The sequence below is a fragment of the Ranitomeya imitator genome, chromosome 2 (assembly GCF_032444005.1).
Source record: "Ranitomeya imitator isolate aRanImi1 chromosome 2, aRanImi1.pri, whole genome shotgun sequence".
Lineage (NCBI taxonomy): Eukaryota > Metazoa > Chordata > Amphibia > Anura > Dendrobatidae > Ranitomeya > Ranitomeya imitator.
Window position 1 is genome coordinate 135,285,086 of NC_091283.1, and position 19,925 is coordinate 135,305,010.

The 19,925-nt window shown below is 41.2% G+C and overlaps 1 protein-coding gene across 1 annotated transcript in view; it reads left to right on the plus strand.

Annotated features, from left to right (window-relative positions):
• The window catches only part of TEX11 (testis expressed 11), a 222,369-nt gene that overhangs the window by 105,247 nt on the left and 97,197 nt on the right, over nt 1–19,925 (plus strand). The window contains exons 13-14 of the mRNA XM_069754504.1: nt 9,258–9,343; nt 17,640–17,777. Of these exons, the coding sequence (XP_069610605.1) occupies nt 9,258–9,343; nt 17,640–17,777 (224 nt within the window). The remainder of the gene's footprint in view (nt 1–9,257; nt 9,344–17,639; nt 17,778–19,925) is intronic.

Here is a 19,925-nt window from a genome sequence, read left to right on the forward strand (position 1 = left end):
TGAGAGGGATAATGCATACCTGGCTTATACTTGAGTCAATAAGTTTTCCCATTTTTTGTGGCAAAATTAGGTTCCTCGGCTTATACTCTGGTCGGCTTATACACGAGTATATACGGTAATTCTTTTCCTTCGTTTTCTCTGAACCCTAAGGGCATGTGCACAAGTTCAGGTTTTTTCGTGTTTTTTTCGTGATAAAAACGCTATAAAACCGCATTAGAAACTGCAGACATATGCATCCTATCATTTAGAATGCATTCTGCAATTTTTGTGCACATGATGCTTTTTTTTCCGAGAAAAAAAGCAGCATGTTCATTAATTTTACAGGGTTTTTTGCGTTTTTCCCGCTATTCTATGTATTTGGAAAAAACGCAAGAAAAAACGTATCAAAAACGCATAAAAAATGCGCAAAAAAACACGAAAAAACGCATGCGGATTTCTGGCAGAAATGTCAGGTTTTGTTGAAAATTTCTGCCAGAAATCCTGACGTGTGCACATAGCCTCAATGCTTTATGGCCTTTCCTAACCATTCATGATAAGACTGACTTTTATGTTTGTACATTATGCTCTTTGGCACCTGAACAAAAATCAAACTGGAACACACTGTGGCATATGCATGCAAATTTCTATTAATTTCACAATTATATGTAGATTATTCGTCAAAAGTTTGGACACATTTATTTTTTTCCCTTTTTTACTCTTTAAATTTGTAAAGTCACTAAGATGCAATGTAAGTGGGCATATACAACAAACACTAGCAAAGCTATTGGCCTCTTTAAAATAATACATGAACTTTACTGCTCCTCTGGAACAGGGAAGGATTTATCTAGAGAGGATTAAACACTTTAGGGAGATATATAATATTGTTCTCAGGCTGTTATCTTCAGCTGATATAGATAAAGTAATTCTATCTACAGACATATCTATCAATTGCAAGGAGAAGCTCACTGGGTAATTAGAGTAGAAGCTTTGAGACCCCTGGATCTTAATGACCACAGTGATTTAAGTTATTTTCTTTGATGAAATCTAATCAGCCGTGGAATTGCCTTTTATGTATGCTGTTTGATGTACTTTTGTACTTCTTGTTTTTAACCCCTAAGGATGTGGCCTAGTTTGTTACTTAATTTTCGGCCATACTACAAGAATAAGTGTAAAACACAATTTTTCAGGTCTTATTTCTTTTTTTTTCTAAAACCTTAACTATATTATTGTTTACTTTTTAGTCACACTAAAGGGTTTTAACATCTTCTCATTGCATAGATGCATTGTCAACTATGGTATATATGAAAGGGTTATTCTCAAGTTGTTTCTTGAGCAGCACACAGCTCTACAGTCTCCTTACTTCATTATTACAGGGGCGAATTAACAGTCAATTAACGGTCTATGAGTGCACTTTTTCTGGATTGTACACTGTTATCACTATATCGCATACAAAAATAACAGTGCCTTTGAACAAGGGAGCAGTGATTAACAGAATTGCTCTCTAAAATGTTGATGTTGGGGGGGCGGTGATTTTGCAGTACTGATAACAGTAGTGCAAGAGCTGTGAGAATGGGAGTGAGGTGAGAAGCTTACTGCTGTATAGAATGCAATGAGATGGAGAGCCTTGGATGGTAACAATTCTCCAGGAATGTAACTACTGTGTAACCTTGGCCAGGCTCTGGTGGCCAATCTCCTTGCCAAGAAGCTGTTCACTATGTAAGATAAAAGCTTTCACAGAAGGAGAATGACGGCTAATGGAAAAAACAAGTAACAAACTTGTTCATTTTCATACTGTTTAATTAAAGCAAATTAATAATATGAGAATTTACAAAATTCCAAATTCTGGCTGCAAAAAAGAAAAAAAAAAAACAAAAGAAAAAATTATATATATATATATATATATATATATATATATATATATATACATACATATATATATATATATATATATATATATATATATACAGTGGGGCAAAAAAGTATTTAGTCAGTCAGCAATAGTGCAAGTTCCACCACTTAAAAAGATGAGAGGCGTCTGTAATTTACATCATAGGTAGACCTCAACTATGGGAGACAAACTGAGAAAAAAAAAATCCAGAAAATCACATTGTCTGTTTTTTTTAACATTTTATTTGCATATTATGGTGGAAAATAAGTATTTGGTCAGAAACAAAATTTCATCTCAATACTTTGTAATATATCCTTTGTTGGCAATGACAGAGGTCAAACGTTTTCTGTGAGTCTTCACAAGGTTGCCACACACTGTTGTTGGTATGTTGGCCCATTCCTCCATGCAGATCTCCTCTAGAGCAGTGATGTTTTTGGCTTTTCGCTTGGCAACACGGACTATCAACTCCCTCCAAAGGTTTTCTATAGGGTTGAGATCTGGAGACTGGCTAGGCCACTCCAGGACCTTGAAATGCTTCTTACGAAGCCACTCCTTCGTTGCCCTGGCGGTGTGCTTTGGATCATTGTCATGTTGAAAGACCCAGCCACGTTTCATCTTCAATGCCCTTGCTGATGGAAGGAGGTTTGCACTCAAAATCTCACGATACATGGCCCCATTCATTCTTTCATGTACCCGGATAAGTCGTCCTGGCCCCTTTGCAGAGAAACAGCCCCAAAGCATGATGTTTCCACCACCATGCTTTACAGCAGGTATGGTGTTTGATGGATGCAACTCAGTATTCTTTTTCCTCCAAACACGACAAGTTGTGTTTCTACCAAACAGTTCCAGTTTGGTTTCATCAGACCATAGGACATTCTCCCAAAACTCATCTGGATCATCCAAATACTCTCTAGCAAACTTCAGACGGGCCCGGACATGTACTGGCTTAAGCAGTGGGACACGTCTGGCACTGCAGGATCTAAGTCCATGGTGGCGTAGTGTGTTACTTATGGTAGGCCTTGTTACATTGGTCCCAGCTCTCTGCAGTTCATTCACTAGGTCCCCCCGCGTGGTTCTGGGATTTTTGCTCACCGTTCTTGTGATCATTCTGACTCCACGGGGTGGGATTTTGCGTGGAGCCCCAGATCGGGGGAGATTATCAGTGGTCTTGTATGTCTTCCATTTTCTAATTATTGCTCCCACTGTTGATTTCTTCACTCCAAGCTGGTTGGCTATTGCAGATTCAGTCTTCCCAGCCTGGTGCAGGGCTACAATTTTGTTTCTGGTGTCCTTTGACAGCTCTTTGGTCCTCACCATAGTGGAGTTAGGAGTCAGACTGTTTGAGGGTGTGCACAGGTGTCTTTTTATACTGATAACAAGTTTAAACAGGTGCCATTACTACAGGTAATGAGTGGAGGAAAGAGGAGACTCTTAAAGAAGAAGTTACAGGTCTGTGAGAGCCAGAAATCTTGATTGTTTGTTTCTGACCAAATACTTATTTTCCACCATAATATGCAAAAAAAATGATAAAAAAACAGACAATGTGATTTTCTGGATTTTTTTTTCTCAGTTTGTCTCCCATAGTTGAGGTCTACCTATGATGTAAATTACAGACGCCTCTCATCTTTTTAAGTGGTGGAACTTGCACTATTGCTGACTGACTAAATACTTTTTTGCCCCTATATATATATATATATATATATATATATATATATATAGTGAAAAAATTGGAACAGCATCAAATTACTACCTTACAAGGCATGCAGAGCTCTCCCGACCAGCAATCCAATGGTCAAAAAGTAATAAACTCAAAAAAAAAGGAAAAGCAGCACAAAATAATTGAAAAAAAGTGGACTTTAATGCCTGAACGGCGTGGCAACGTTTCGGATGTGTTATCCTTTGTATATATATATATACACACATACAGTACAGACCAAAAGTTTGGACACACCTTCTCATTTAAAGATTTTTCTGTATTTTCATGACTATGAAAATTGTACATTCACACTGAAGGCATCAAAACTGTGAATTAACACATGTGGAATTATATACTTAACAAAAAATGTGAAACAACTGAAAATAATGTCTTATATTCTAGGTTCTTCAAAGTAGCCACCTTTTGCTTTGAGGACTGCTTTGCACACTCTTGTCATTCTCTTGATGAGCTTCAAGAGGTAGTCACCGGAAATGGTTTTCACTTCACAAATGTGCCCTGTCAGGTTTAATAAGTGGGATTTCTTGCCTTATAAATGGTGTTGGACCATCAGTTGTGTTGTGCAGAAGTCTGGTGGATACACAGCTGATAGTCCTACTGAATAAACTGCTAGAATTTGTATTTTGGCAAGAAAAAAGCAGCTAAGTAAAGAAAATCGAGTGGCAATCATTAGTTTAAGAAATAAAGGTCAGTCAGTCCGAAAAATTGGGAAAACTTTGAAAGTGTCCCCAAGTGCAGTGGCAAAAACCATCAAGTGCTAGAAAGAAACTGGCTCACATGGGGACCGCCCCAGGAAAGGAAGACCAAGAGTCGCCTTTGCTTCTGAGGATAAGTTTATCCAAGTCACCAGCCTAAGAAATCGCAGGTTAACAGCAGCTTAGATTAGAGACCAGGTCAATGCCACACAGAGTTCTAGCAGCAGACACATCTCTACAACAACTGTTAAGAGGAGACTTTGTGCAGCAGGCCTTCATGGTAAAATAGCTGCTAGGAAACCACTGCTAAGGACAGGCAACAAGCAGAAGAGACTTGTTTGGGCTAAAGAACACAAAAATGGACATTAGACCAGTGGAAATCTGTGCTTTGGTCTGATGAGTCCAAATTTGAGATCTTTGGTTCCAACCACGTGTCTTTGTGCGACGTAGAAAAGGTGAACGGATGGACTCTACATGCCTGGTCCCCACCGTGAAGCATGGAGGAGGAGGTGTGATGGTGTAGGGGTGCTTTGCTGGTGACACTGTTGGGGATTTATCCAAAATTGAAGGCATACTGAACCAGCATGGCTACCACAGCATCTTGCAGCGGCATGCTATTCCATCCGGTTTGCGTTTAGTTGGACCATCATTTATTTTTCAACAGGACAATGACACCAAACACATCTCCAGGCTGTGTAAGGGCTATTTGACCAAGAAGGAAAGTGATGGGGTGCTACACCAGATAACATGGCCTCCACAGTCACCAGACCTGAACCCAATCGAGATGGTTTGGGGTGAGCTGGACCACAGAGTGAAGGCAAAAGGGCCAACAAGTGCTAAGCATCTCTGGGAACTCCTTCAAGATTGTTGGAAGACCATTCCTGGTGACTACCTCTTGAACCTCATCAAGAGAATGACAAGAGTGTGCAAAGCAGTCATCAAAGCAAAAGGTGGCTACCTTGAAGAACCTAGAATATGACATAATTTCAGTTGCTTCACACTTTTTTGTTACGTATATAATTCCACATGTGTTTAATTCATAGTTTTGATGCCTTCAGTGTGAATGCACAATTTTCATAGTCATGAAAATACAGAAAAATCTTTAAATGAGAAGGCGTGTCCAAACTTTTGGTCTGTAATATATATATATATATATATATATATATATATATATATAAATATAAATAGATAGATAGATAGATAGATAGATAAAAAAGACCACAGCAGCACATGCACATGAATCGGCCATGTGAAAACACAGACAAATATACATTTCACAAAAATATTTTTTCATAAAAAAATTTTTTTTTAAAAATCCCCATGAGGGGGAGATCACCTTGCCGTGGTTGATGGGCATACATGAATTGGCCAATTTATGCGCTAAGAATCTCCATTTTAACTGTTAGTTTTATGAAAAAAAATTTTTTAAAAATTTTATGAAAAAATATTTTTGTGAAATGTATATTTGTCTGTGTTTTCACATGGCCGATTCATGTGCATGTGCTGCTGTGGTCTTTTTTATCTGTGTGTTGCAGTTTGCAGCTTGCGCGTGTTCACATTGGGGGTGCTGATTTGTTTTATATATATATATATATGTATATATATATATATATATATATATATATATATATATATTATACAGTGTGTATATATATATATATATATATATATATATATATATATACATATATACATTTTCTACTTATACTGACCTGAATAATCATTGCCAGGTAACCAGGTAATTTTCACTGCATAAAAAATGCTATAAAACAAAGCCCCCCCCAAAAAAAATGGTTGATTTTTCTGTACATTACATGGTACATCACATGTGGATGGACAAATAAAAAATGGTATAGCTCTTGGATGAAGAGGGATAAAGAACAAAAAGCACCAAACTAAAAAATTGCCCTGTCATTAAGGGTATAAATAATGTTTGAAAACAATGTCAATTGGAATGACCAAGCAGGGTTCTGCTCACATGCATTGCCCACGTTGCCCACCATATATTATTCCGGTTTGACTGTTCCAATTAGATCAGACAAATGGAACAGATAAATTAAACTGATGTCCTCTGCATTCCTGTGTCAAACAAAAGCAAAGGGGATGTTTTACTTAATATGGGGTCCCCCCTGGTTTCTGTTTGACTTTAGAATTGAAAAAAAGTTCTGCCTGTGGGACTAGCTTGTCCCTTAGCTGGCCCAGTGAATGCCGTAAAAAAAAAAAGGATTTTATTGGAGAAAAGGAATAAAATGTGAGCAGGACACAGTCTGACCTCACAGTGACCACTCTGCACCATCTCATTCAAGCTTGGGGACGTGTGCAGATGTTTCATTGTGTTGTTTTGGTGCGGATCTGCTGGGCTTTGGAGTGCCACAGATGATTTTAGCCTGTGCCAGCACTTCTGCTGTTGCTGCTCATTGAAGACTAGAAAAACAGAAAATAGATTCTTAAATCTAATATATGGAATCAAAATTAGAGTCAGATAGTTGCAGGAGCTCAGTAATTTTTTTTAGTGATTTCCATTTAGTAAGTATAGGATAATAATAATAATAATAATTTTTATTTATATAGCGCCAACATATTCCGCAGCGCTTTACAAATTATAGAAGGGACTTGTGCAGACAATAGACATTACAGCATAACAGAAATACAGTTCAAAACAGATACCAAGAGGAGTGAGGGCCCTGCTCGCAAGCTTACAGACTATGAGGAAAATGCTGAGCTACTGTCAGTCAGCGTTTTTTCACATGACAGGTTCCTTTAGTTTTACATTACTTATTATTTGGCTTACTATGTGTCACAATTTTGTGTCAAATTTTGGATCATTTTTGTCCCACATTTTTGTATACTAGGCCACATCTGTCTTAATGAAGCCACATCCCTTCCTGTAAAGTTATGCCATCCACCAGTACCCCAAAACATTTATGACACACTACACAAGAAATTTGACAGCTCCCATAATAATATTGTAAGCCTCTGCAATGTTGCATCACCTGTGACATAAAACAAATCTCCACCAATAGCGCCAAACTGAATGGGTTTTTATGACAGTCTGTAAAATTAAAGGCAGGTTGCCTAACCAAACTATAACTATAAACTAAGAACATAGTCTGAAATGAGACACTGTATAGCACATTTTTATTGGGGCATTATACCCTAGACGGCTGTGTAAGGTAGTGAGTGACTGACACATCAGGAATGCACAGAGACTTGTACAGGTGAATGTTGCCATCTACTGACCAGAGACAAAAGAGAAGGGAACTAACAGAACAATGCAGGAACGAAAATGAGAAGATTGGTTGCCTGAGGGAGGAGAGAAACCAGATGCACAGGGACGTGTGATCTACTGTGACTCAGGAAGAAAATATAAAATCTCCCAAGGCCAAGACAGAGGGTGAGTCAGCAGCCAGACTTGTATTAGGTCAGATGTGTCAACTGAATTGGCTTATAGCCGCATCATAGAAGATGGGAAGCAGCAGGACGGGGTTGAGACCAGAAGAACTAATCAATGTTATGGAAAATTGTTCAGAATAGCAGTAGGATGGGGTTCTTCACCCAGACCAGGAGGGCCTACATAAAGGGATGGTCAATCAATTGAACTGACAGGCCCTGAGCCCTACTAAAAGGGACAGTCGATCGAGTAAGCCGAAAGGCTTGGAGGACTACTTAAACGGACGGTTGATCGAGTAAGCTAGAGGCCACGAGGCCTACATAACGATACAGAAGGACTTGAGCTTCGCTCTAAAACACAGAGGCAGCCTCTATACCTCATTGGTTCAAAAATTGCCAGCAGGCTACAGCACAAGACTTGTTGCCTAACAGGAAAACAGCTGGCTCCCATTAGGGCCCGTCGAGGTGACAGCTAGCAACAGATTGGAAAGTTAGGCAAAGACTGCTATAGTGATGACGCTAACGTAGACGAATTACGGACTAAGAGCAACTTCCATAAATATAATTTGGTGTATTATTTAGCTGTCAATGTGGTTCAGATTGTATTGCATAAGTTAGTATTTAGGTATATCAAAACAACAAGTCAAAGTGTCGTATAACAGAGTAACGTTTTGTGATTTACAAATTGTCATTTGCCAGGCTTTGAATATTTGGTGATTTGAATTGTAATTGGTAAATAAATAGCAAATTTGTTTATTTTACCAGTGAGTCTGCATATTTTGGGCCACTGTATCTGCATACCTGTTTTACACGCTACAAGCTTAATTTATACTGTCAATTTGAGCTGACAGACTCCCTTAAAGTTTTTGTATCTCCAGTTACCGTAATAGTTCTGCTAATATTACACCTGTTTAAAGAGTTATTGCCATCTTCATAAATGGGTTTTGTCAATTTAGTGCTTATTAACATTTTCAGCTATTCTTGAAATATTAACATTTTTCTTTGCAGTGTGTAGCCTTGGAGACTGACCACCTTAGACCGTAACACACACACAGTGCTTACAATCCAATGTCTTTTGAGCTTGTAAGCATTGTTCTGACAATGTCAAGGATTTCTGTAGTGTTCTGTTATCTCCTAATTCTGGTCAGCTTCAGCTCAGTTCTGCCAAGCTAAATGTATACTTCAAATAGTGCTAAATGGCTAATTAGAGCTAGCTGTCAGTCAAGATGTAGGGGGAGAGATGACAGTGCATTCACTGTGTAGTGATCGGTGACTGGTACAGATCTCTGCACTGCTCTGATGACTTGAAGCAAGTGGCTGCGGGGAGAATAAGTTAATTTTCTCTCTGTTCCTGTACTTCTCATAAGCCTGTAGTTGTGATTTAAATACTAATTACCTGTAGATTACTAGGATATCTGCAGGTAAATAGCATTCTTCTAGGTGTCAGGTTCCCTGTAAGATCTATTCATATCAATAGTTATAAAGAATCCATGAGACGATATCCATTTCTAAGAGCAGAACCAATATGCTTGAGTGATTAAACCTAGCTTAAATTTGCATGTTTTTTTAAAATATCATTGTTATTTTTCAGCGCACTACACAGGAAAACAGCTACCTCTTGAAATCTTGAACCACTTGCATCATGTCTTGTGGGATTGTGCGGCCAAAAGATTTGAGGTCCAGTATCATTTTTCTGAATAATCTATTGTTATGACCAGTGTAGAACTGCTAATAGTGACAGACCACTTGGGCATGTACATTAGAGCTCAATGCCGAATAGCATAGTCTTGATTAACGTTATCTGCATCCTCAGGATACATGATACAGTTGAATACAATATTGGAGCAGGGAGCTGTCAGCTCCTTGCTCCATCATTAAACGGATCAAATCAATAATTCTGTATTCACTTTGTGTGACTGCAGACTTATGAATCCTCCCAGCACATGCCCTGTGCACTTTAGGGATTCACAGGTCTCTAGCCCGGACTGGAGGGTATGTATGTTTTATACATACTCCCAACCAGAGCACGGCCAGTGGGCGAGGCCGAGGTTCCATACACTTATATGGAGCAAGGCCACGCCCTGTAGTCGGCCACACTCACTGGATGGCCACTTCGCTAGTCGGGGTTGGGCCTCGCTCAGTACAAGGGAGTATATATAACTTATACATACCCTCTGGTCCTGACTTAGAAATCGGCGAATCCCTGCTGCTAGTGTGTGCACTAGGGAGATTCATAAGTCTGCAGTCACACAGAGTGACTACAGACTTATCGATTTGGACCTGACAACCCCTTTAAGACTGCACACATGAGTCTCAAATAATCTATGGGGTCATCATAATGTGTGTGGAAGGGAAACTGTTGGGTCATCATACCATGTGTGGGGGGAATTGTACGATTATCATAACATTGATCCATGTGGTGTCATCAGCCTGTTTGTGTGCGTGTGTGTGTGAAATGTGGGGACATCATAATGTCTATGTGAGAACTGTTGGGCCATCACACTATGGGGGAATCACTGAGATTATCATATTTTGCGATGGGGGAGTGTAGGGACATCATACTGTTTTTGAGGAACATTGTCCAGTTGTTCATCTGAGGTTATTATACTGAGGGGGGAGGGATTTGTGGAGCATCGTACTGTGTGAGGGAGAAATTGAGGTTATCATACTGTGGATGGGAGTCACTGTGAGGTCATCGTATTGTGGGATCATCATACTGTGTGGGGGAGAACCTGTGGGGTTATTATACTATGAGGGTTTACTGTGGCAGCATTATACTGTATGTTGAGGAACTGTGGTGGCACATACTGTGAGGAGTCACTGTGAGGCCATCATTCGGCAGTGTGCAACTGTGGGGAAATTCTACTGTGTGGGGGGCCTCATAATGTGTATGATGGTACTGTAGGAATTTCATATTTTGTAGGGGCACAGCGTTGACATTTTACTATGTTGGGGTCATCATACCTTGCGTAGGGGCTAATTGTGTGAGACACTAAGCCTTCAGTAGGAGCAATAATTTTGTGTGCAAGCCATAATATTGCACATAGCCCTCTCTCCATCCTTAAGAATTGAAAGGTATGAATTTCTGTGACTGTGTCTATGTGCTATGTTCTGTGACCCCACCTACGACAATTTTTTTATTTATTTATTTTTCTTTAGAAGGGGTGGGGGTGGCGGGTGGTGAAATACACAAACAGTAATTTGGGCATTTTTCATAGTTTTTTTCTTTGCCTTGTAATGTAAAAATTGTAATAGTTGAATAGTTTGGATCGTTATGGACACAGCAATACATATAGTGCCATAATTCTGGCATAAAACACCTTACAATATCACAAAACATCTGCAGAACTTGAATTTGCGCAAAAATGTTATGAAGTTTGGCGTTTTTGCCAAAGTGGGTGAACTGTTATGACCTGGTGGTTAAGAGGCCACACTGGTATGACCTGGTGGCTAAAACGCAACATGGAGCAAGCTCTGAGAAGGTGGTATCTCTACTGACCGCAGTCCCTAATCCTAACAACAACACTAGAAATAGCCGTGGGATGTTCCTGACTCCACCTAGACACCTCTTCACAGCCTAAGAAATAACTACCCCTAAAGAAGGAAATAGAAAGCTATCTTGCCTCAGAGAAAACCCCCAAAAGGAAAGATAGCCCCCCACAAATATTGACTGTGAAAGGAGAGGGAAATGACGTACACAGAAATGAAATCAGAATTCAGCAAAGGAGGCCAATACTAAACTAGATAGACTGAGAGAAAAGGATACTGTGCGGTCAGTATTAAAAACTACAAAATCCACGCAGAGTTTACAAAAACGAACTCCACACTGACTCACGGTGTGGAGGGGCAAATCTGCTTTCCCAGAGCTTCCAGCTAGCCTGAATAAGACATAGTGACAAGCTGGACAAAAAGAGACATATTTGCAAGGCAATAGAGTCCAAACAAATGGACAAACAAAAACTAGCAAAAACTTATCTTTTGCAGACAAGGACTGGCCATATGAGAATTCCAAGGAGAGAACCAAATCCAACCAAGAACATTGACAGCAGGCATGGACTAAAGCCCAGAGCAGGTTTAAATAACAAACCCAGGCAAGGCGATTAGTGAAGGCAGCTTCTACAGCTACCTAAAGAAGCAGCAGTTCCACTCGAAACCACCAGAGGAAGCCCAAGGGCAGAACTCACAAAAATACCATTAGCAACCACAGGAGGGAGCTCCAGAATGGAATTCACAACAGTACCCCCCCCCTTGAGGAGGGGTCACCGAACCCTCACCAGAGCTCCCAGGCCGATCAGGACGAGCCAAATGGAAAGCACAAACCAAATCGGCAGCATGAACATCGGAGGCAACAACCCAAGAATTATCCTCCTGGCCATAACCCTTCCACTTGACCAGATACTGAAGCTTCCGCCTCGAAAAACGAGAATCCAAAATCTTCTCCACCACATATTCCAATTCCCCCTCAACCAACACAGGAGCAGGAGGATCAACGAAGGGAACCATAGGTACCACATATCTCCGCAACAAGGATCTATGGAACACATTATGAATGGAAAAGGAAGCTGGAAGGGCCAAACGAAAAGACACTGGATTGATAATTTCAGAAATCTTATAAGGCCCAATAAAGCGAGGCTTGAACTTAGGGGAAGAAACCTTCATAGGAACATGACGAGAAGACAACCAGACCAAATCATCAACACGAAGCCGGGGACCAACACACCGACGACGGTTAGCAAAATGCTGAGCCTTTTCCTGAGACAACATCAAATTGTTCACCACATGAGTCCAAATTTGCTGCAACCTGTCCACCACGGAATCCACACCAGGACAGTCAGAAGGCTCAAGCTGCCCTGAAGAAAAACGAGGATGAAAACCAAAGTTACAAAAAAAGGCGAAACCAAGGTAGCAGAACTAGCCCGATTATTAAGGGCAAACTCGGCCAATGGCAAAAAGGTCACCCAATCATCCTGATCAGCAGACACGAAGCATCTCAAATAGGTTTCCAAGGTCTGATTGGTTCGCTCCGTTTGGCCATTTGTCTGAGGATGGAATGCTGAAGAAAAAGACAAATCAATGCCCATTCTAGCACAAAAGGACCGCCAAAACCTAGAAACGAACTGGGAACCTCTGTCAGACACAATATTCTCCGGAATACCATGCAAACGAACCACATGCTGAAAAAATAATGGAACCAAATCAGAGGAGGAAGGCAACTTAGGCAACGACACCAAATGGACCATCTTAGAAAACCGATCACAAACCACCCAGATGACAGACATCTTCTGAGAGACAGGAAGATCAGAAATAAAATCCATGGAAATATGCGTCCAGGGCCTCTCAGGAATAGGCAAAGGCAAAAGCAACCCGCTGGCACGGGAACAGCAAGGCTTAGCCCGAGCACAGGTCCCACAGGACTGAACAAACGAACGCACATCCCGCGACAAGGAAGGCCACCAAAAGGACCTAGCCACCAAATCTCTGGTACCGAAAATCCCAGGGTGACCAGCCAACACCGAACAATGAACCTCAGAAATTACCCTACTAGTCCATCTATCAGGAACAAACAATTTCTCCACAGGACAGCGGTCAGGTTTATCAGCCTGAAACTCCTGAAGTACCCGCCGCAAATCAGGGGAGATGGCAGAAAGAATCACCCCCTCCTTGAGGATCCCAGGCGGCTCAAGAACTCCCGGAGAATCAGGCAAAAAACTCCTAGAAAGGGCATCAGCCTTCACATTCTTAGAACCCGGAATATACGAGACCACAAAATCAAAACGTGAGAAAAACAGAGACCACCGAGCCTGTCTAGGATTCAACCGCTTAGCAGACTCGAGGTAAATCAGATTCTTGTGATCAGTCAAGACCACCACGCGATGCTTGGCTCCCTCAAGCCAATGTCGCCACTCCTCAAATGCCCACTTCATAGCCAACAACTCCCGATTGCCGACATCATAATTATGCTCAGCAGGCGAAAACTTTCTGGAGAAGAAAGCACACGGTTTCATCAAAGAGCTATCAGAATTTCTCTGAGACAAAACAGCCCCTGCCCCAATCTCAGAAGCATCAACCTCAACCTGAAAAGGGAGAGAAACATCTGGCTGACGCAACACAGGGGCAGAAGTAAAATGACGTTTAAGCTCCTGAAAGGCCTCAACAGCCGCAGAGGACCAATTCACCACATCAGCGCCCTTCCTCGTCAAATCGGTCAGAGGCTTCACCACACTAGAAAAATTAGCAATAAAGCGGCGATAAAAATTGACAAAGCCCAAAAATTTCTGAAGGCTCTTTACAGATGTAGGTTGAGTCCAATCATGAATGGCCTGGACTTTAACAGGGTCCATTTCAATAGCCGAGGGGGAAAAATGAAACCTAAAAAAGAAACCTTCTGAACTCCAAAGAGGCACTTAGACCCCTTCACAAACAACGCATTAGCACGAAGGACCTGAAATACCATCCTAACCTGCTTTACATGAGACTCCAAATCATCGGAGAAAACCAAAATATCATCCAAATACACAATCATGAATTTATCCAGATAATTCCGGAAGATATCATGCATAAAGGACTGAAATACCGATGGAGCATTAGAGAGCCCGAATGGCATCACAAGATATTCAAAATGGCCTTCGGGCGTATTAAATGCTGTTTTCCATTCATCACCTTGTTTAATACGCACGAGATTATACGCCCCTCGAAGGTCGATTTTAGTAAACCAACTGGCACCCTTAATCCGAGCAAACAAATCAGAAAGTAAAGGTAAAGGGTACTGGAATTTGACAGTGACCTTATTGAGAAGGCGATAATCTATACAGGGTCTCAAGGAGCCATCCTTCTTGGCAACAAAAAAAAATCCCGCTCCCAACGGTGACGAAGACGGGCGAATATGCCCTTTCTCCAAGGACTCCTTTACATAACTCCGCATAGCGGCATGTTCTGGCACAGACAGATTGAAAAGTCGGCCCTTAGGGAACTTACAGCCAGGAATCAAATTAATGACACAATCGCAGTCCCTATGAGGAGGCAGAGAACTGGACTTGGGCTCATCAAATACATCCTGGAAATCCGACAAAAACTCAGGAACTTCAGAAGAAGGGGACGAGGAAATGGACATCAAAGGAATATCACTATGTATCCCCTGACAACCCCAACCAGTTACAGACATAGATCTCCAATCCAGCACTGGGTTATGTACCTGTAACCATGGAAAACCCAGCACAACAACATCATGCAAATTATGCAACACCAAAAAGCGAATATTTTCCTGATGTGCTGGAGCCATGTACATGGTTAACTGAGTCCAATACTGAGGTTTATTCTTGGCCAATGGCGTAGCATCAATCCCCCTTAAGGGAATAGGACTCTGCAAAGGCTCCAAGGAAAAACCACAGCGCTTGGCAAATTCTAAGTCCATTAAGTTCAGGGCAGCGCCAGAATCCACAAATGCCATAACAGAGAAGGACGACAATGAGCAAATCAGGGTAACAGACAAGAGAAATTTAGGCTGTACAGTACTAATGGTAACAGACCCAGGAACCCTCCTAGTACACTTAGGGCAATCAGAAATAGCATGAGCAGAATCACCACAGTAAAAACACAGACCATTCTGACGTCTGAATTTCTGTCTTTCTGCTCTAGTCAAAATCCTATCACATTGCATAGAATCAGGACTTTGCTCAGAGGACACTGCCATATGGTGCACCACCTTGCGCTCACGCAAGCGCCGATCAATCTGAATGGCTAGAGACATAGATTCGCTCAAACCGGTAGGCGTAGGAAAGCCCACCATAACATCTTTAAGGGTTTCAGAAAGACCTTTTCTGAAAATAGCAGCCAGAGCCTCTTCATTCCACTTAGTGAGCACAGACCATTTTCTAAATTTCTGGCAGTATAACTCTGCCGCTTCTTGACCCTGACACAGGGCCAACAGTGTTTTCTCAGCATGCTCTACTGAGTTAGGTTCGTCATACAACAATCCGAGCGCTTGAAAAAATGCATCCACACTCAACAATGCCGGATCCCCTGTTTCAAGAGCAAAAGCCCAGTCTTGAGGATCACCACGCGGTAAGGATATGATGATTTTTACTTGCTGAATTGGATCACCAGAAGAACGGGGTTTCAAAGCAAAAAACAATTTGCAACTATTTTTAAAGTTCAAAAACTTGGATCTGTCCCCAAAAAACAAATCAGGAGTAGGAATTCTAGGCTCTAGAGCCGGAGTCTGGACAATATAATCTTGGATACTCTGGACTCTTGCAGCAAGTTGATCCACACGAGAAAACAAACTCTGAACCTCCATACCAGAGCATATATCCAGCACCACCCAGATATCAAGAGGAAAAAAAAGACAGAACAGAGCACAGAAAAAAAAATGGTTCAGAACTTTTTTTTCCTTCTTTTGAGATGCATTTAATTCATTTCTGGCCTGCTGTACTGTTATGACCTGGTGGTTAAGAGGCCACACTGATATGACCTGGTGGCTAAAACGCAACATGGAGCGAGCTCTGAGAAGGTGGTATCTCTACTGACCGCAGTCCCTAATCCTAACAACAACACTAGAAATAGCCGTGGGATGTTCCTGACTCTCCCTAGACACCTCTTCACAGCCTAAGAAATAACTACCCCTAAAGAAGGAAATAGAAAGCTATCTTGCCTCAGAGAAAACCCCCAAAAGGAAAGATAGCCCCCCACAAATATTGACTGTGAAAGGAGAGGGGAATGACGTACACAGAAATGAAATCAGAATTCAGCAAAGGAGGCCAATACTAAACTAGATAGACAGAGAGAAAAGGATACTGTGCGGTCAGTATTAAAAACTACAAAATCAACGCAGAGTTTACAAAAATGAACTCCACACCGACTCACGGTGTGGAGGGGCAAATCTGCTTTCCCAAAGCTTCCAGCTAGCCTGAATAAGACATAGTGACAAGCTGGACAAAAAGAGACATATTTGCAAGGCAGTAGAGTCCAAACAAATGGACAAACAAAAACTAGCAAAAACTTATCTTTTGCAGACAAGGACTGGCCATATGAGAATTCCAAGGAGAGAACCAAATCCAACCAAGAACATTGACAGCAGGCATGGACTAAAGCCCAGAGCAGGTTTAAATAACAAACCCAGGCAAGGCGATTAGTGAAGGCAGCTGCTACAGCTACCTAAAGAAGCAGCAGTTCCACTCGAAACCACCAGAGGAAGCCCAAGGGCAGAACTCACAAAAATACCATTAGCAACCACAGGAGGGAGCTCCAGAACGGAATTCACAACAGTGAACCTGGTGCAGGTCACAGCAAGGTGAAGCCTGCCTGTCAGATTCACGTCATTTTAGGAGTATAACTTACTCCAAAAATGTGCTCAATTCTCTGCCTAAAGTAAAATTTTTGGCCTCCTAATTAATTAGTCCTATCTCACTCCAGCGCTCCCTTCATGCATACACAATGCCAGTCTTAATGAGTTGGACCCATTATAATTAATTGTTTGTTTTTAGCTAAAGCAAATTTTGATGAAAAATTAGGTTTTTGTTTTAACTTTTTGAAGTACTTTAATACTTAGTTAAGATGGTGTAAGTGGCTGTAGCACTCTTATCACTCCCCTGTACATTGATTGATAGCCTGTGCTGCACACAGGCTGCAGAACAGGCTGTCAATCAATGTGCAAGGAAGTGATTACAGCAGAATCAATGAATAGAGAGAAGTTACTGTTACAACTCCCTACACCGCGCCGATGACTGGAAATAAGCAGGTGAAGGGAAAACATAACTTAATTGTATCCCTGTAGCTGCAATTCCCGTACCTCGGCAAAACATGATTAAAATGTTGTTTACCTGCAGATTACTGCTATGTCTGCAGGTATTTAGCAGTTTTGTAAGGGACAGATTCCTGTTAATGTGTAGTCTTCATCTGCAAATTTTGAAAAATTATATTATCTTTACATATTGATAAAAATCTAACAATAAATTGAATGTATTCTAATCCACAGACCAAAAACTATGCTGAAGCCTTACAATGGTACAACTATTCTTTTAGCTTTTATACTACAAACCATAGTGATCCCAACCTTGCTAAACTTCTGAGGAACCGAGCCTCTTGTTTTCTCAATCTCAATGAGCTATGCAAGGTCAGTAAATACCTACACTAACTTAGTCTCAAATTGATGTTTTGCTCCATAAACGTGTATTTTATCTATTGCACTTTAGATTATGAGAGATATTAAAGAATTGATTAATAACAAATGAATGTGTTTTAGGCAGTGTTTATGCATCCTTTGTATTTGATGTTATGTTATATATTTTGAACAAATTTAATTTGCTTTAGTAAAATAAAGCACCCATGCAAAAATATTGCTGTTTCTTCATGCTGTAATATTAATACTTTTAGGAAGCAAAAGAGAGTATACCAACATTACAGCATGGGATCACAACTGATATTTTTTGTGAGATAAAGCATTTCCCGGCTTGTTTTTTAAAAACTAGATGGTGGCCCGATTCTCATGTATCGGGTATTCTAGAATATGCATGTTCACGTAGTATATTGCCCAGCCCACGTAGTATATTGCCCACGTAGTACAGTCATGGCCAAAAGTTTTGAGAATGAGACAAATATTAATTTTTCCAAAGTCTACTGCTTCATTTTTTCTAATGGCAATTTGCATATACTCCTGAATGTCAGAGTGATCAGCTTAACAGCAATTACTGTACTTGCAAAGTCAATATTTGGCCAAGAAAGACCAGCAAGCGCCAGGACCGTATCTTAAAACTGTTTCAGCTGCAGGATCAGACTACCAGCAGTGCCGAGCTTGCTCAGGAATGGCAGCAGGCTGGTGTGAGTGCTTCTGCACGCACTGTGAGGCCGAGACTCTTTGAGCAAGGCCTGGTTTCAAGGAGGGCAGCAAAGAAGCCACTTCTTTCCAGAAAAAAACATCAGGGACCGACTGATATTCTGCAAAAGGTACAGGAAGTGGACTGCTGAGGACTGGGGCAAAGTCATTTTCTCTGATGAATCCCCTTTTCGATTGTTTGGGACATCTGGAAAACAGCTTATTCGGAGAAGAAGAGGTGAGCGCTACCACCAGTCTTGTCTCATGCCAACTGTAAAGCATCCTGAAACCATTCATGTGTGGGGTTGCTTCTCAGCCAAGGGAATCGGCTCACTCACAGTCTTGCCTAAAAACACAGCCATGAATATAGAATGGTACCAGAATGTCCTCCAAGAGCAACTTCTCCCAACCGTCTAAGAGCAGTTTGGTGCCCAACAATGCCTTTTCCAGCATGATGGAGCACCTTGCCATAAAGCAAAGGTGATAACTAAATGGCTCATGGAACAAAACATAGAGATTTTGGGTTCATGGCCTGGAAACTCCCCAGATCTTAATCCCATTGAGAACTTGTGGTCAATCATCAAGAGACGGGTGGACAAACAAAAACCAACAAATTCTGGCAAAATGCAAGCATTGATTATGCAAGAATGGACTGCTATCAGTCAGGATTTGGTCCAGAAGTTGATTGAGAGCATGCCAGGGAGAATTGCAGAGGTCTTGAAGAAGAAGGGTCAACACTGCAAATATTGACTTGCTGCATTAACTCATTCTAACTGTCAATATAACCTATTGGTACTCATAATATGATTGCAATAATATTTCTGTATATGATATAAACATCAGACAAACACTAATAAAAACTAGAGGGCAGCAGATCATGTGAAAATATAATTTTGGTGTCATTCTCAAAACTTCTGGCCATGACTGTATATTGCCCAGTCACGTAGTATATTGCCCAGCCATATAGTATATTGCCCAGCCACATAGTATATTGCCTAGCCACGTAGTATATTGCCCAGCCACATAGTATATTGCCCAGCCACGTAGTATATTGTCCAGCCACGCAGTATATTGCCCAGCCACGCAGTATATTGCCCAACCACGTAGTATATTGCCCAGCCACATAGTATATTGCCCAGCCACGTCGTATATTGCCCAGCCACGCAGTATATTGCCCAGCCACGCAGTATATTGCCCAACCACGTAGTATATTGCCCAGCTACGTAGTATATTGCCCAGCCACGTAGTATATTGCCCAGCCACGTAGTATATTGCCCAGCCACGTAGTATATTGCCCAGCCACGTAGTATATTGCCCAGCCACATAGTATATTGCCCAGCCACGTAGTATATTGTCCAGCCACATAGTATACTGCCCAGCCACATAGTATACTGCCCAGCCACGTAGTATATTAGCCAGTCACGTAGTATGCACCATATCCCTGTTAAA